Source organism: Bicyclus anynana, chromosome Z (genome assembly GCF_947172395.1).
Source record: "Bicyclus anynana chromosome Z, ilBicAnyn1.1, whole genome shotgun sequence".
Lineage (NCBI taxonomy): Eukaryota > Metazoa > Arthropoda > Insecta > Lepidoptera > Nymphalidae > Bicyclus > Bicyclus anynana.
In genome coordinates, this window is record NC_069110.1 from 5521127 (window position 1) to 5535382 (window position 14256).

Here is a 14256-nt window from a genome sequence, read left to right on the forward strand (position 1 = left end):
TTTATTTATATCTATGTATATCCATATATATATGTGTGAGGATATAAATGAAGAAGCTCATAATTCATTTGAGCTTTTATCACATATATTTATATTATATCGTTCGACGTTTTAGTATAAAACTCTCCTTTATCACAAGTAATACAAGGACGCTAATTATTATCAATTACAATCCTAATTTTATAAAAACACTCTTTTATTTGATTGGCTTATCTATACAGCTCTTTATGACGTTTCGGATTCGGAACATCGTGCAACAAACACGTTCGCTGCGGCACTGATTTTTCTGTACTTTTCTCTGGTGCGGTACGAGGTATTTTGACCTCATACTAGAACTTTATGTGGTCCGTTACGAGGTCCATCGACCTCCTAACTCTTGAAGACGCTAGACGCACGAGCTCAATTGACCTCGTACCGCAGCAAATGTGTTAAACTGCGCGATATAAGATTTTAGGTATCATAGGTTGCACAATGGCGCGGCGGCGGTACATCGACTCGCGCTTGCTTACCACTTGATTTTGTGACTTATTTCGGAGACGTGATAACGATAGCTTAAGACTATAGTAAAAGTAAGTTAAGGCACAGATAACAGGTGCAGCGGTCGCTACACCTCTACCACTTTCAAAGTCCGCGAGCCCACATATACTGCCATTACTACGCAATGACAACCTAAAAGCAAAACTTCAGTACAGTCAATCTATTCTGGGAAGTCCGTTAGGGTTTGGATGTAATGGTGAGATGTACAGACAAGCGCTTAACTCTCTATTATCTGAGTGTCTGAAGTCACACACATTCACATACGAGTAACAATGCTAATAGTCAGCCACAATGTCCTACAAATTTCGTGGTACATTATGTAGTTCTGCTTCCGAGGCTCTGAAATTTTCATTTCCAACTTAATTAGCTACCAGAATCCTACTCACGAAAAATTAACTTGTTAGTAATCAGGTGTAAAAAATGTTCTATCCCTGAATATAACACAAAGTTTGTTTAGTGCAGTTAAGCTAAACATACACTTCCTGAACACACAACTCGACATTGTAGACGATTATTAAGTATTATTTGTTTAAATAACGTTCGTTGTTGACTACAACTAACATTGAAATGTGGAAATTTCCTCTTTTGAGCTTCTCATTTTTCATGATCTAGTTACATCTAACAGTATTTAACAATTAACATCATTGCCTGGGATTCGTACCTTTGACCTCAATGCCCGTAGCTGGACCAAATAATCACGGGACCAATCAAAGGCGATAATAAATTTAGTAGATTGAAATAATAACTAACGTATGAACAAAAGTATAATATCTCCAATATAAAATAGTATATTAAGAAATAAAATCATACTACCACTCATAGTTTGGTATGTCTTATATCCACTGGTGTCATGGAGATAGTCGTCCAAAACAAGCAAGGCGCAAAGTAGGCTTAGGACCATACCTCCAATAATAAATGATGTTTCCAGAAATTTATCAGAATCTACCTGTAACCCTGCTTCGAGGAGAAGACCCATGGTCACTATTGCATACCCTCCGCTCGATCCCAATATTACGAAATTGTATATCGTCGTTAAATCCGTGTTCTCCGAAGTTAAAAAGAAACATGTGACCCAAGCTGTTAAAATTACACTACGTATTAGCATTTGTGCAATTTTGTATGCCATTTGTTCGATACTAAAATTATTAAAAACATAATGTATGATAAAATTATTTAGGTTAGGCTTAGGTCACAGATTGTTATTAGAATAGATAAAAAATCACGGACACAGATTTACGATATAGTCTCTTAAAACCCACCGTTAGCTTTTTCATAGTAGAGCTTTTCATTTTTGCTATGTACCTCTGTACCTATTCTGAAACCTATGTAAAAGACATCATTACGATAACTTCTATTGACGTCTTCTTTCCGTTGTCAGTGCCGTTATAAATATGTCATTCTTTGTTACGTTGTATTAACGTATGGTTACAATACCACTAATCTGTGGTTACTTTTCTAGAAATGATTTTTTTCACGTTTACTCCTGTTCCTTTTGATCAATTTTATGTCTACGTATCATGTGATCTGTAGAGTGAGTAATAAAAGCGATTTTCATATTGATTATTGTGCTCATCCTGATTGCTCTTTGAAAAATCAACACACGATGTGTGTAGCTAGAAACAAACACAGTCCACGACTGTTCGCTTCAGGCATGACTACATGGATGAAGTATCAGATACTTCAATTACACAATAGACACAGAGACAACGTAGCGATGGGTCTCGAAGCAGGACAACCACCGGCTGCGAACATGCGTAAGATGTACTGGGATTATGAACTCGAGGAAATGGCGGAGATATGGGCGCGGCAGTGTCAAAAACGACATGATGAATGTAGGAATACAATACGATTTAACGTTATACAGAATATGGATGTGCGACCGATAGCTCCACGTGTAACAGAGGCTCAAATTTTAGCGGACACTGTCGGTGCATGGTTCTCAGGGTCTAGGACTTTGCCACCGGAATATGTCTGGTCCTTCAGACCTACCAACTGTAGCGCCCCAGGAGGATGCAACGCCCACTGGTATTCGGCCGCGGCATGGGCATCAACTTGGCGGATAGGTTGCTCGCAAGCTTTATGCACTGTGAGACAGAGCTCATGCAGTTTATTCCGTAAGAGGAGAACTTTGCAAACTCAAGTTAGAAATGCGACAGATGCATCTGTGCGGACCAGTACAAAGGAAAATATATTGCGTCGAACTAAGTACATGACTACGGCCAGTTCATCGCGTTTAGAAGACTTTGGGACTACAGGGAAAAAGGACGACAGGGAGTCTCCTCTATATCGTGGATATTTGAAGTTGGATAAAAATCAAAAAATAAATGAACCAAATATCATGGCTTACATATTTTGCAACTACGGGCCTGCGGGAAATATTGATGGCTTTCCAATATACGAACCCGGTGTCACTTGCAGCAACTGTCCCTATGGTACCATATGTGGAGTTGGAACTCATAGAGCTTTATGTTCACTTGTAGGCGATCCTGACAATAAAGAGTGATTACATCTGTCGTTTTTTGATTTGCAAGTAATTATACCTCATCAATGTTCAGCATTCGGGGATCTGTCAGCTAGGTGAGCTTTCTACTAGGTCTTTGAGTAACGAATCGGTCAAGCTACACATAGTGGCCAAATAAGTGTAGGGTTTGAAGAAAACTCAAGAAGAAGGTTTTACGCAGAACCTTAAGGACTATGAATTATGATATTACACTCGTACTCGTAAGTTGGGTCGTTGGGTTAGGGTGCACAGAGTTGGCTCTCCATGAGAATTGGTAACTATTTTTACAGTGAAAGCAATATGCATTCGCGTAGTCATACTATATGTGATAATATTTTTGGTTTTGGAATTTCAAAAAATTTTTCAAAAGATTTACAATAAAGATCTGCGATAGTATTTATGTTTTTTTTGTGTTACAAATACAAATAATACACGTTACAAATAATACATTTTAGGTTGTCTGGGATCACTTTAACGATAAGACCTTTGCGTGTTATTAGTACTAGTTCTAAGTTTATCTTTAATGTATTTTTTCATGTATGTACTACATTGTGTGAAATGAAGAATTTTAAATAAATAATATCTCAATGAAGTTAATTTAATGATTTTTCATGAAATTAAAAATTATTGTCATATGAATATCTCGTACTCCGTCTTTGTTATACGATCTTATTTGAATTTATTGACAAAGTCAAATATAAAAAAAGCTAATTAATTGTTTCAACAATTCCTTCAAAATATTTTTAAATTGTCAATGATAAGTTGTATTTAAGATAATTTTGTTTCATTAATTTATTTATCAATACATCATGTTGTCTGCAGCAAAAGTACGTATCCACGGTATGCAAGATGAGAACTGGGTCATCAAGGACAAAATCAACCAATATCGAGGATTAATAAAACTTTACGGTATGCCATTAACCCCAGAGTACAGACAACTCCAGAAGGCGTGAGCGCCATTGAAATTAGGTACTCGTTTAATTTCACGAACAAGCGGTTTGTCACTCCCGTTGATTCCCGTGTATTCCGTGTTGTGTGTCGCGGTATACCGGTACAATTTTTAGACACACTGCGTGGTTTATAATGACGGCTGAACGTGGCTTCTGGTGTTTTTTGTATTCTGAGCCATCAACCATCACCATTTCTATAAATAAATAAATATTTTTCTATCTCTACATACATATATAAATAACTAGCGGACCCTTTCAAGCTTCGCTTTGACTTATGTGCACTTCTTCCCTATCCCCACCCTACACTATTCCTACCGTGCCCCTACCCTACCCCTAGGGTTTAGGGGTTTGAAAAATAGATATTGGCCTATTCTCATAGATACCGGATAAGCACAAAAAATTTCATCAAAATCGGTCAAGCCGTTTCGGAGGAGTACGGCAGCGAAAACTGTGACACGAGAATATTATATATTAGATAAATAAATTGAAATAAGATCGTATATCAGGGATTCGCTGGATCCAGGCGGCACAGGATCATAATGTTTGGAAATCCCTACAAAAGGCTTAGTCCTTCAGTGGACGTCCATCGGCTGATATAAAGATGATGATGATGATGAAATAAACAGATGTGAATAATACAAATATCACTACTTAGCCCCAAAGAAAGCGTACAGGCCTGTGGTAGGTATGTGTCTCAGTTTTATTTTTTTAGATTTTATCATATTTTTACAACACACACAAATACTTGTTGTTTCTGTAAATGTATAAATACACCCAGGCACTGAAAAACAACCATGCCCATCACACAAAATATATTTTGCAGTTGTGGGAATTGAACCCATGGCCGTGAATTCAGAATGCATGCAGAAAGTCGCTACTCACTGCAAAAGCAAAAGGTCTTTCAAATATCGAAAACCGCATGTTTTAGAGTGATTTCAGACTAGCGTATTATTTTGCACGTCTATGATCGTTTCAGCATACGTGCTTACACGCGCGCTACATTACGCGCTTTTAAAAACCGGACTCGCTTAAGCGGGCTTATTTGAGCGAGTTCGCTCGAACCGGTGGTGTCATGTCAGTAACAACTTATCATATACGAGCTTATAATCCGGGAGTCAGGTGAAAATTTGGTTAATTATTTCCTCTCGAAAGATAACTGGTGAGACACGTCAGAGAATAGTATCAAAATGCCTTATGACCGTCAGCTGCGATAAGGTCATTTCCTCCCAGATGAAAATTTGTGAGCTAATTGTTAATATACCGGCGTGATAAATAAAAAAAAACAGCTAGCAGTAAGTCGAGGGAAACCTAGTCACGTGATGCATGTAAGTAGGCAGTAGATGCCTACCTCCTACGTATAAACATTCAAAGTATCAGCTGACGGGTTTTCCACCGAGATACAACCAGCTGACTTAAATATTTATCCACCGTTGCATATAAGCTATCACCAGATAAAATTTTATTTGAGAGGAAATCACTGAAATTGAAAATAATTTTTTTTAAGTTTGAGGCACCAGATGACGCACAATACAATTTGTTATAACCAGCTGATTTTTTTCGGTTGAGATATTAGATACAAGGAAATGTAGCTACATTTCCTTGTAGACTACGGAACCCAAAAAAACCAAACAAAAAAACACGTGTGCGTAATGAAATACAATACGATATTGAAATTGGTGAAATAAGACGCCCTCTACGATCAAATGTGTTCTAATCGCACATCACATTGTTTTATGGGGCATAGATTAAGTAATTGTAATAAAGCAAATAAATAAAATACAATATAATATTTGTATTTACACAGGTGGTGTATTCAAACGTGGTTCTCATATCCTCTGTCGTCTTCATCTTCCTTTGAATTCTTTGTTAGATTTTAAACTTGTATAACTAGAAATAATTTTATTGCGATATCAGGGTATTCGTTTCACTGAGCTCCATCCTGTTACCTTACGTTCTCTGATATATAACTGTAACAATAAATTTAATCTTCATATTTTATTTCGCAAATAGGTAAAGCGGGTCAAATGAAATTCAATATATTTGCTCAAAACATTTTCAAGGTATATTTTCAATTAATACTAGCTGACCCGGCAAACATTGTTTTGCCTTATTTTTCAACTTTAAACGTATTAATGCTAGTGAAAAATTAAAGTTTAGCGAATAGGCTACTGTAGGCATTTACAAAAGTAGAGATAACCATAAAAAGTTAAGGTCGCCATTGACGGTCAATTATTCTCACGTTTCTGAAAAGCAAAAGGCAGTACCCACGCGGCATACTATACAATTCATGTACGCAGCGACCAACATACGATCAATTATAGTCGTGGGTGCTACAGAAACGTGAGAATAATTGACCGTTTGTGGCTAGCATTATGCAACAAGATTAACATGACGCTTGGGTGTCCGTCCGCGTGCCTCATAAGCAAGAAAATACAGAATTTAATAGAAATTAGACATTAAGCGAGTCGCAAGGAGTCGCTGAATGCAGGCGGCACAGGATGTTTGAAACTACTTACTAAAGACCTACGTCAAGCAGTAGATAGACGTCTATATTTTAATATGGTGATGATGATGAATGAAGCTGTTATTTATGATTATAGAGAGGGATAGAAAAATCCACGAAGGCGATTTGGCGAAGCAGAAGAAGAGATACTCTCGTGACATTCGCCAATTACGAAAAGATATCACCAACAAGCGTGAAGAGCTTGAGGTGGCAGTGTATGGAGACAAGCAGTTCCTTCGCAATGCCTTTCAGGAGCACAAGCGTTTGCAGCTCACTTACATGAATAGTCAGGCTGATGTAATTAGTCTTATTTATTATCTCGGCGTTAGAGACGTGATAGCCTACTGGATATGACCTCTGCCTTCGACTCGGATAGCGTAGGTTCGAATCCGGTCCGGGGCATGCACCTCCAACTTTTCAGTTATGTGCATTTTAAGAAATTAAATTACACGTGTCTCAAACGGTGAAGGAAAACATCTTGAGGAAACCTGCATACCTAAGAATTTTCATAATTATCTACGTATGTGAAGTCTCCCAATCCTAATAAAGTCCTAGACTAAGGCCTAGCCCCTCCCATTGTGAGAGGAGACCTATGCTCAATTGTGAACCGAATTTGGGTTGTTAATAATGATGATCATGATGGTTATCTTGGGAAACCACATAAGTTTTCGTCCAGTTGTCGACTAATGGCTTCGGATGACGAGATCCTGGTTTGGTCTAGAACTAGATATTACTCGGTGCAATATTATGTTTATCGCTTATTATCTCTCATTCCGAGGTTAAGTCCTTATTTGACTAGACTTTTCTTTAATTTTTTTTACATTAGCTTATAAATTGTTCATATTCGCTAAACGGTAGTTAAAGGCTTTACAAATATTTAATCTATACTTATAATAAATCTGTAGAGAGGTCAATTCTGTACATGAAATATATTTCCAAAATAACTATCAAAGGGTTATTAGTTATCGATACTGATGCCAAAAGTGCAATCAGTAAAATTTTTGTCTGTCTGTATGTTCGTTATAGAAACAGAAAGTACTCGACGGATTTTAACGAAACTTGACACAATTATTCTTCATACTCATGGGTAGGTTATGATGTACTTTTTATCACGCTACGATCAATAGGAGCAGAGCAGTAAAGGGAAATCTTGGGAAAACGGGAGAAGTTACTCCATTTTTACAGTAATACTACTGTAAGGTTTGGATTAAAGAAGTCTAAGGGCGGACGAAGTCGCGGGCTATTTATAAATAATTATATATTTTGAAACCTGGCAGATATAATAGAAAATGCTTTCCATAGCAGCCCACACCGAATAGGCAATATTAATTAAAAATATCTATTTTAGTCACTGAAATTTTCATTTAATTCGTTGTGCCACTTCAAGTAACGGACAGCTGTCTGAGGTACGGACGAAAATAAAATCGGCCGGCAGAGCAGTGGATGGAAATAAATAATTATTTGATATTAAATAATTAATATCAGAGTTAACCTCTATTGGAATATTTAATTACATTGAAAATTAATTTTGAAATCACAGACTAAAATAAATAATAAGTACCGAGCCGGCCCAAGCCGCACGGTTTGTTTACAGGGAGATTATTGTTAAAAACAACATTGCGTGATGTATTATGAAACCATGATGTAAATAAAAACGATGTACACCGTCATATTGACGGCCTTCGTGGCGCAGTGGTGTGCGCGTTGGATTTAATGACGGAGGTCCTGGGTTCGATCCCCGGCTGGGCCGATTGAGGTTTTCTTAATTGGTCCAGGTCTAGCTGGTGGGAGGCTTCGCCCGTGGCTAGTTAGCACCCTACCGACAAAAGACGTACCGCCAAGCAATTTAGCTTTCCGGTACGATGTCGTGTAGAAACCGAAAGGAGTGTGGATTTTCATCCTCCTCCTAACGAACCCTAGTTCGTAACAATATAAAAAAAATAAACTAGTTAAATTGAAATCGCATCATTCGTTTAGGAGTTATGGTGCCAAAGACAGACAGACAGATACATCAAACTTCCTCTTTTTGCGTCAGGAGTTAAAAAATCATATAAGAAACTAAACCTTAATGTTTCAGTCAGTTGAAGCTTTTTATCTCAAGCCAAATTATCGTAACAACTGGACCAACAATGTAGTCAAATATTTAATTAGAGATTTAAAAGTCTCAATAGCTCAACGGTAAAGCGATCGGACTCCTCACCGAGGGGTGGTGGTTCGATCCCCGCCCCGTTGGACTATTGTCATACCCATTCCTAATACAGTCTTTTTCGACTAGTTGGAGGGGACTGGTAAAATTAGTCATACTTAAAAAAAAATGATATGGCACAATTCTTTAAAAAAAAAACGCAGTTGAAACTGCATAAAAACACAATGTAAGTATCTAACAGGGACTTTAAATTTACATTTCAGAAAGTTCTTGAAAGTATACATCAAGAGAATTTCAACAAAAGAAAACAGTTGGATCGTATCAGGTACACAAAAAAGAAGAAAATGGAGTCATTCCGTAAAGTTCAGGTAAGTACAATATAATGAAAACTGGCCAAGTGCGTGTGACCACGCGCATTGTAGGGTTCCGTAGATTAAATGAGCAGTTTAATCCCTTATGTAATGCACATATACATGTTAACGATACATGCACTAAGCGATAGACGAAAACAAAATCATCCTCTCTTTGCATGTTGTGTATCTTACTGAAAACTTTAACTTACTTTTTTAATTAACAACGGAATTAGTATGCAATTTACGATGTCCGATCACGTCGTCCAAGATGGTCGAAAATTACTCTTTAAATAGCAATTGCTACTTAGCTGTTATAGGTTTCCTTGTAATTTCATTATACATATCCTACTTTTGTGAATTTTTTCACATATCCATAAAAAACCGTTTAGCCGGTGAGGGTGAGAACACTTGACTCTAACAAAATTAGCTCTTCAAAGCTTAATATTTTACAAACGGATCCCTAAATCGAAACATATTGTCAGAAGACTCGTCATATCTTTCAATAACCTATTCAACGACACCCCACGCCCCCACCATGAAATACACGTGTAAAATAAAATTCATCCCTATTTTCCCTATAGTAGATTGTTATACAAGGGGCTAAAAAGACCCATTATATACGAGGTATTTTTAGATAGAATAAAATCAAAATCGCTAAATAGAAACAGAGTTTATAATGGGTTTCGCTCCACGTGTTACACTCTGCTTTTCACTGTTTGCGAGAAAATAAAATAGTTTAGTACAATATTCAATGATTTATTTTAATTGAAAATTAAATGTACCTACAAAGTCTACAATTTTAGATATTAAGGGAGATGCTTTTACCCGGTAACATAATTTCCGACTACTGTGAAGATGAATGATGAGTATGTGAGGTAAAGGTGGAGATAATAGTTTAAAAAACTCCTATCGTAAGTGAATCCATTCGTTGTTGTTTTCTCCACTTTACCTAGGTAGGTATTTAAGAAAATGCGTCTCGACTTGATGGTAACAGATTGAAAATTTCATCCATCTCCAAATTAGAATCACCATTCTCACTAGATGAAGACAACAATAACAATTCATGTTGAAAAATATGTATGTTACGGTCACAAATTTACAATGAATTTCTTAAAAAAATCAAGTGTATTATTCACTCCAATTGTTTTTTAAATTCTCGCTTTTTTAATTTAATTTTTCTTTCACATGACAAAAAAACAAAGGTATCACACTGTACAGGATGTCCCATGTTTTCAAATCTCTCTCTATTCGCAACTCAATAAAAATAAAATAAAAAATTAATGCAATTGAAAGTTTTTTATTTATTTTTCAAAACAATCAGGGCCTTACCTATAATGATTCTATTTTCGAATAAAACCTCCTCCGTTTTATAGTAGGCTAGTACTTGGTTACGAGTACGTAACAGACAAGAATTAAAAAAAAAAACAAAATTACTTTAGCCCCTAGAGGCTGAAATGCTTGTTTAGCCCTGCTGTTTAGTGGTAATATGTAGTGTTTTTAAGCAAGAGTAGTGAAAAATATATTTTTTAAGATTTCGTTTTACAAATTTGTTCATATTTTTAATGTACCTACATACTTACGCTTAATTACAGCATTCCGGTAGTAATAGCATCTGCGATAAACCGCGGACAGACGGACGGACAGGACATGGCGAAACTAAGGGTTCCTTGTGGACCACGGAACCCTACAAAGTTGATAGACGAGAAATATATTATTTGTAGTTAAGAGTCCTAGAGTTCGCAGCTACATACATACAGCTACATATTACAGCTTTAACATTATACTTCTACGGCGATTGTTATAAAAGCAAGCAAGTAGATTGAATGACACTAGGATTTCTTTGCATTTGGCTATATAGAATTTTGAATTTCTAAGGTGCGGCCTCAATACCTAAGTATATTCGACCTGATTTATTGAAAAGTAATAAGCCATCCCAACCAGACCAAATCATCGATCTTCTACTTATTTAGACAATTGCGCCAAATATGAAAGAAAGTTCAAAAGCAATAAACCCACGCATTTACCTAAATAAGTGGGTATTCACACACACACACTAGCACGGTTTATTATAATAATAGGGCGCAATTCAAGAGATATTTTGGACATCGAAATATGAAATCCCGCGGCGTGCCTTTATATATTTGTACGATAAAATTATAACAAAGTAGCTAATGAAGATTATTTTATTGAGGTCGGGCTTGATTGTCCACAATCATTCCTATCAATCAACATTCGTTAATACCATTGGTACTGGTTTATTTTTGGGACCGTATTACTTACCTTTTCATCCGATATATTATTGCTTTCGAAATTATCATGTGATTTACTTTTCCTTCTGATATATAAATAATCACTAATAATAGATAATTATATAATACGAGTATGTGTGTATATCCAAATGTTGGATATTCCGCCTACATTTCTTAATCTTGGTAAAACAGTACTTTTTTTTAACGTGGGTATTTCCTCATGGATACCTTGTTTATCTGGTCAGTAAATTTGTTTATTTTTCATCTATCTATATAATTACATACTAGTTTATTTTAAAAAACTACCTACTTACATTGACTATCTAAACCTTTTTATTTTTTATATTACATAAAATACATCATTCATCATTTGAAACAACTATTAAAAATAATACCAAGTATAAAATCAACGCTTAAGTAATTTTTCAGCAAAGGCCTTTTTAGTAGGCCTGTAAGTCAGCTACCACCTAGTAAAGTATGTCGTAATATTTACCGGCCACCCTGTATATACGAAATATAATTGTAAGCATCTTCTTTTCTTTAGCATTCACAAAACACAACTTTTGATCCCAGTAAGGGATCAAAGGTTGTTGTTTTGTGAATGCTAAAGAAAAGAAAATTAGGTACTATCATAAATGCTAAACAGGTATACCTATGTACGTTTTCTTTAAAAAGAAAGCAAGTACTCGGATCCCAAAGACCAAGTGTTTTACCGCAAACAGCTCAAATACGTGATCTCCGGCGAGATTGATGTATTTGCGCCGTTTGAGGGTCTCTGCTGATGCAGCAGTATGCTCGCACAGCCTATCGTGCCAGGAATGTGTGAAGGCGCAAGGGTGTCCACGCAAGTAGCGTCCCACACCAAAGGCCTACCCTAAGATAGGTAGGCCTTTGGTGTGATTGCATCAATGACAAGCCGTTTCGATATTAATATAATATTATAATTGTAGCTTCAGACAGCTGAACTAAGAGATCGTTTCATTTATGAAACTGGGGGAAAATTACCAGCGGAGAAAAAGGAGCAAGTTGTAGCGAACTATGTTCAGCGTGCCAATATCAAAAAGAATGCTGCCCTAGCTATAAAAGTCATGTATAAGAAAATTCTGGATATATTAAAAAAGGTAAAGTAACCTCGAAGGCGTGATAATTGAAGAGGTATTTGCTTACGTGGGGAAATCGTTCTCAATATCGCGTAGAATTACCTCGTATTCCTTATTGAATGATGTACATATTATGATGTTTGTACTTTGTTTGGTAGCCAGGTGTAAAGTTAATGCGCACTGGTTATATTTTTAGGCAACACACACATAGGCTATCAATAAACAATACTAGCCGACACCTGTGACTTCGTCCGCGTAAAATTCAGTTTTTCATGGAAACCAAGGATTTTTCTGCGATTAAAAGTAGCCTAAGTGTTAATCCAGAGTAAAATCTATTTGCGTTCCAAAATTCAGCCAAATCGCAGTAGCCGCAACCCAAAAAAGGAACACACACAAACTTTCGTCTTTATAATATTAGTGTGATTATTCTATATAACAACGTCAAATTATTTTATTAATTAGCATACGTACATGATGGTAGTAAGTTAATTAATTTAAGCGGCCTGAAAGTTGAACTATACGCAGCAACGTATTTTCCCGGCGATAGCGACGTTCGATTTGAAGATACGCGTAACCATAGCAACACGTAGACGCCATCACGAGTACAATCGCGTTCGAAATTCTCAGTTCATTGACATCTGTGATTTTCCGGTAACCACGGATCACGCGTCTAACATTTTTGTTTGAAATTATACCTGCGTCGGTGACCGTCATCCTGAGTTAATTTACTTAATCTGTAATCTTCATGACTACATTTTCTATTTAAAATTATTAAGGGTCATTTATTCATTGTGATGTGTTCACAATAATAGGGATGATGACAGTTTTATAAATATTATATAATAATAATAATAATAATAATAACAATAAATAAATAAATATACTTAAACAATACACATCACTATCTAGCCCCAAAGTAAGCACACAGAGTAGCTTGTGTTATGGGTACTAAGATAGTTGATATTATAATATTCATATACATTTATATACTACATATAAGTACTTATATAATCTATAAATACACACAGACACTGGAAAAAACCCATGCTCATCATACAAATATTTTCCAGTTGTGGGAATCGAACCCACGGCCGTGGATGCAGAAAGCAGGGTCACTACCCACTGCGCCACGCGGCCGTCATATATAAATTAGGAGTATGTTAATAGTAAAGCAATTTTGTTAAAGTAACAGGGTATCTGCGATCATTAGGTATTTTCGGAGCTACAGGGACTTAAACAGAGATTTGCGGCGTTGCCAAGGATCCCTAACAAACACCCCATACAAAATGGTACGAATTAATGATGTCGTTAGGTACCTACATCATGATCGTTAGATCTGTATGGGCGTTCAAACAAAATTATTAAAATATCTTTGTTATTTGTGCGTTTATGTTTATAGTTCATTTATTAAAAAACGTCACATTTAATGTAAGGAAGCTAAAACTGTATGAATTTTCATCTAATTACGATAAAAGATTTTTAATAGATTTTGATATTTTATAATCTACTTTATTTTGTTAATATCCAGCCAATCTTTGCTTTTTATGTGTAAATTAGTTAACATTGACCTTATTTACCCGAATGTATCATAAAAATCAATATATTCAAACCTAGTCATCATCCCCATTGTGGAATGTCCGAAACCTTACCTTTGTACCTTAACTATAAGTTTTTCGAAAATAAAAATTATTTTGTCATTCAGTAGAATAATATAATATGATAAATTCATGCTGATGTCTATGATAACGAAATTGAATAATAGAGTAACATAGAACACAAACAATAATAAGTGTAATGATTTTTTTTTAGATGAAAACTCGTTGGGCATGTTTTGGTAAGAGGAAATCTATGGGTTCACGTTATCGATTGTGCTGCGTGCCTTTTGGATAGGTGAAATCTCGCGCGTTTGCGTCACCGA

General features: G+C 36.0%; 2 protein-coding genes across 2 annotated transcripts in view; both read left to right on the forward strand.

Annotated features, from left to right (window-relative positions):
• Positions 1-3040, forward strand: part of LOC112048530 (uncharacterized) — an 11581-nt gene extending 8541 nt beyond the window's left edge. The window contains exon 2 of the mRNA XM_052890730.1: positions 2068-3040. Within this exon, the coding sequence (XP_052746690.1) occupies positions 2068-3040 (973 nt within the window). The remainder of the gene's footprint in view (positions 1-2067) is intronic.
• Positions 3041-3846: 806 nt separating this feature from the next.
• LOC112047652 (uncharacterized) overlaps positions 3847-14256 on the forward strand; it is a 37555-nt gene continuing 27145 nt past the window's right edge. The window contains exons 1-4 of the mRNA XM_052890684.1: positions 3847-3946; positions 6588-6787; positions 8900-9004; positions 12189-12359. Coding sequence (XP_052746644.1) covers positions 3847-3946; positions 6588-6787; positions 8900-9004; positions 12189-12359 — 576 coding nt within the window. The remainder of the gene's footprint in view (positions 3947-6587; positions 6788-8899; positions 9005-12188; positions 12360-14256) is intronic.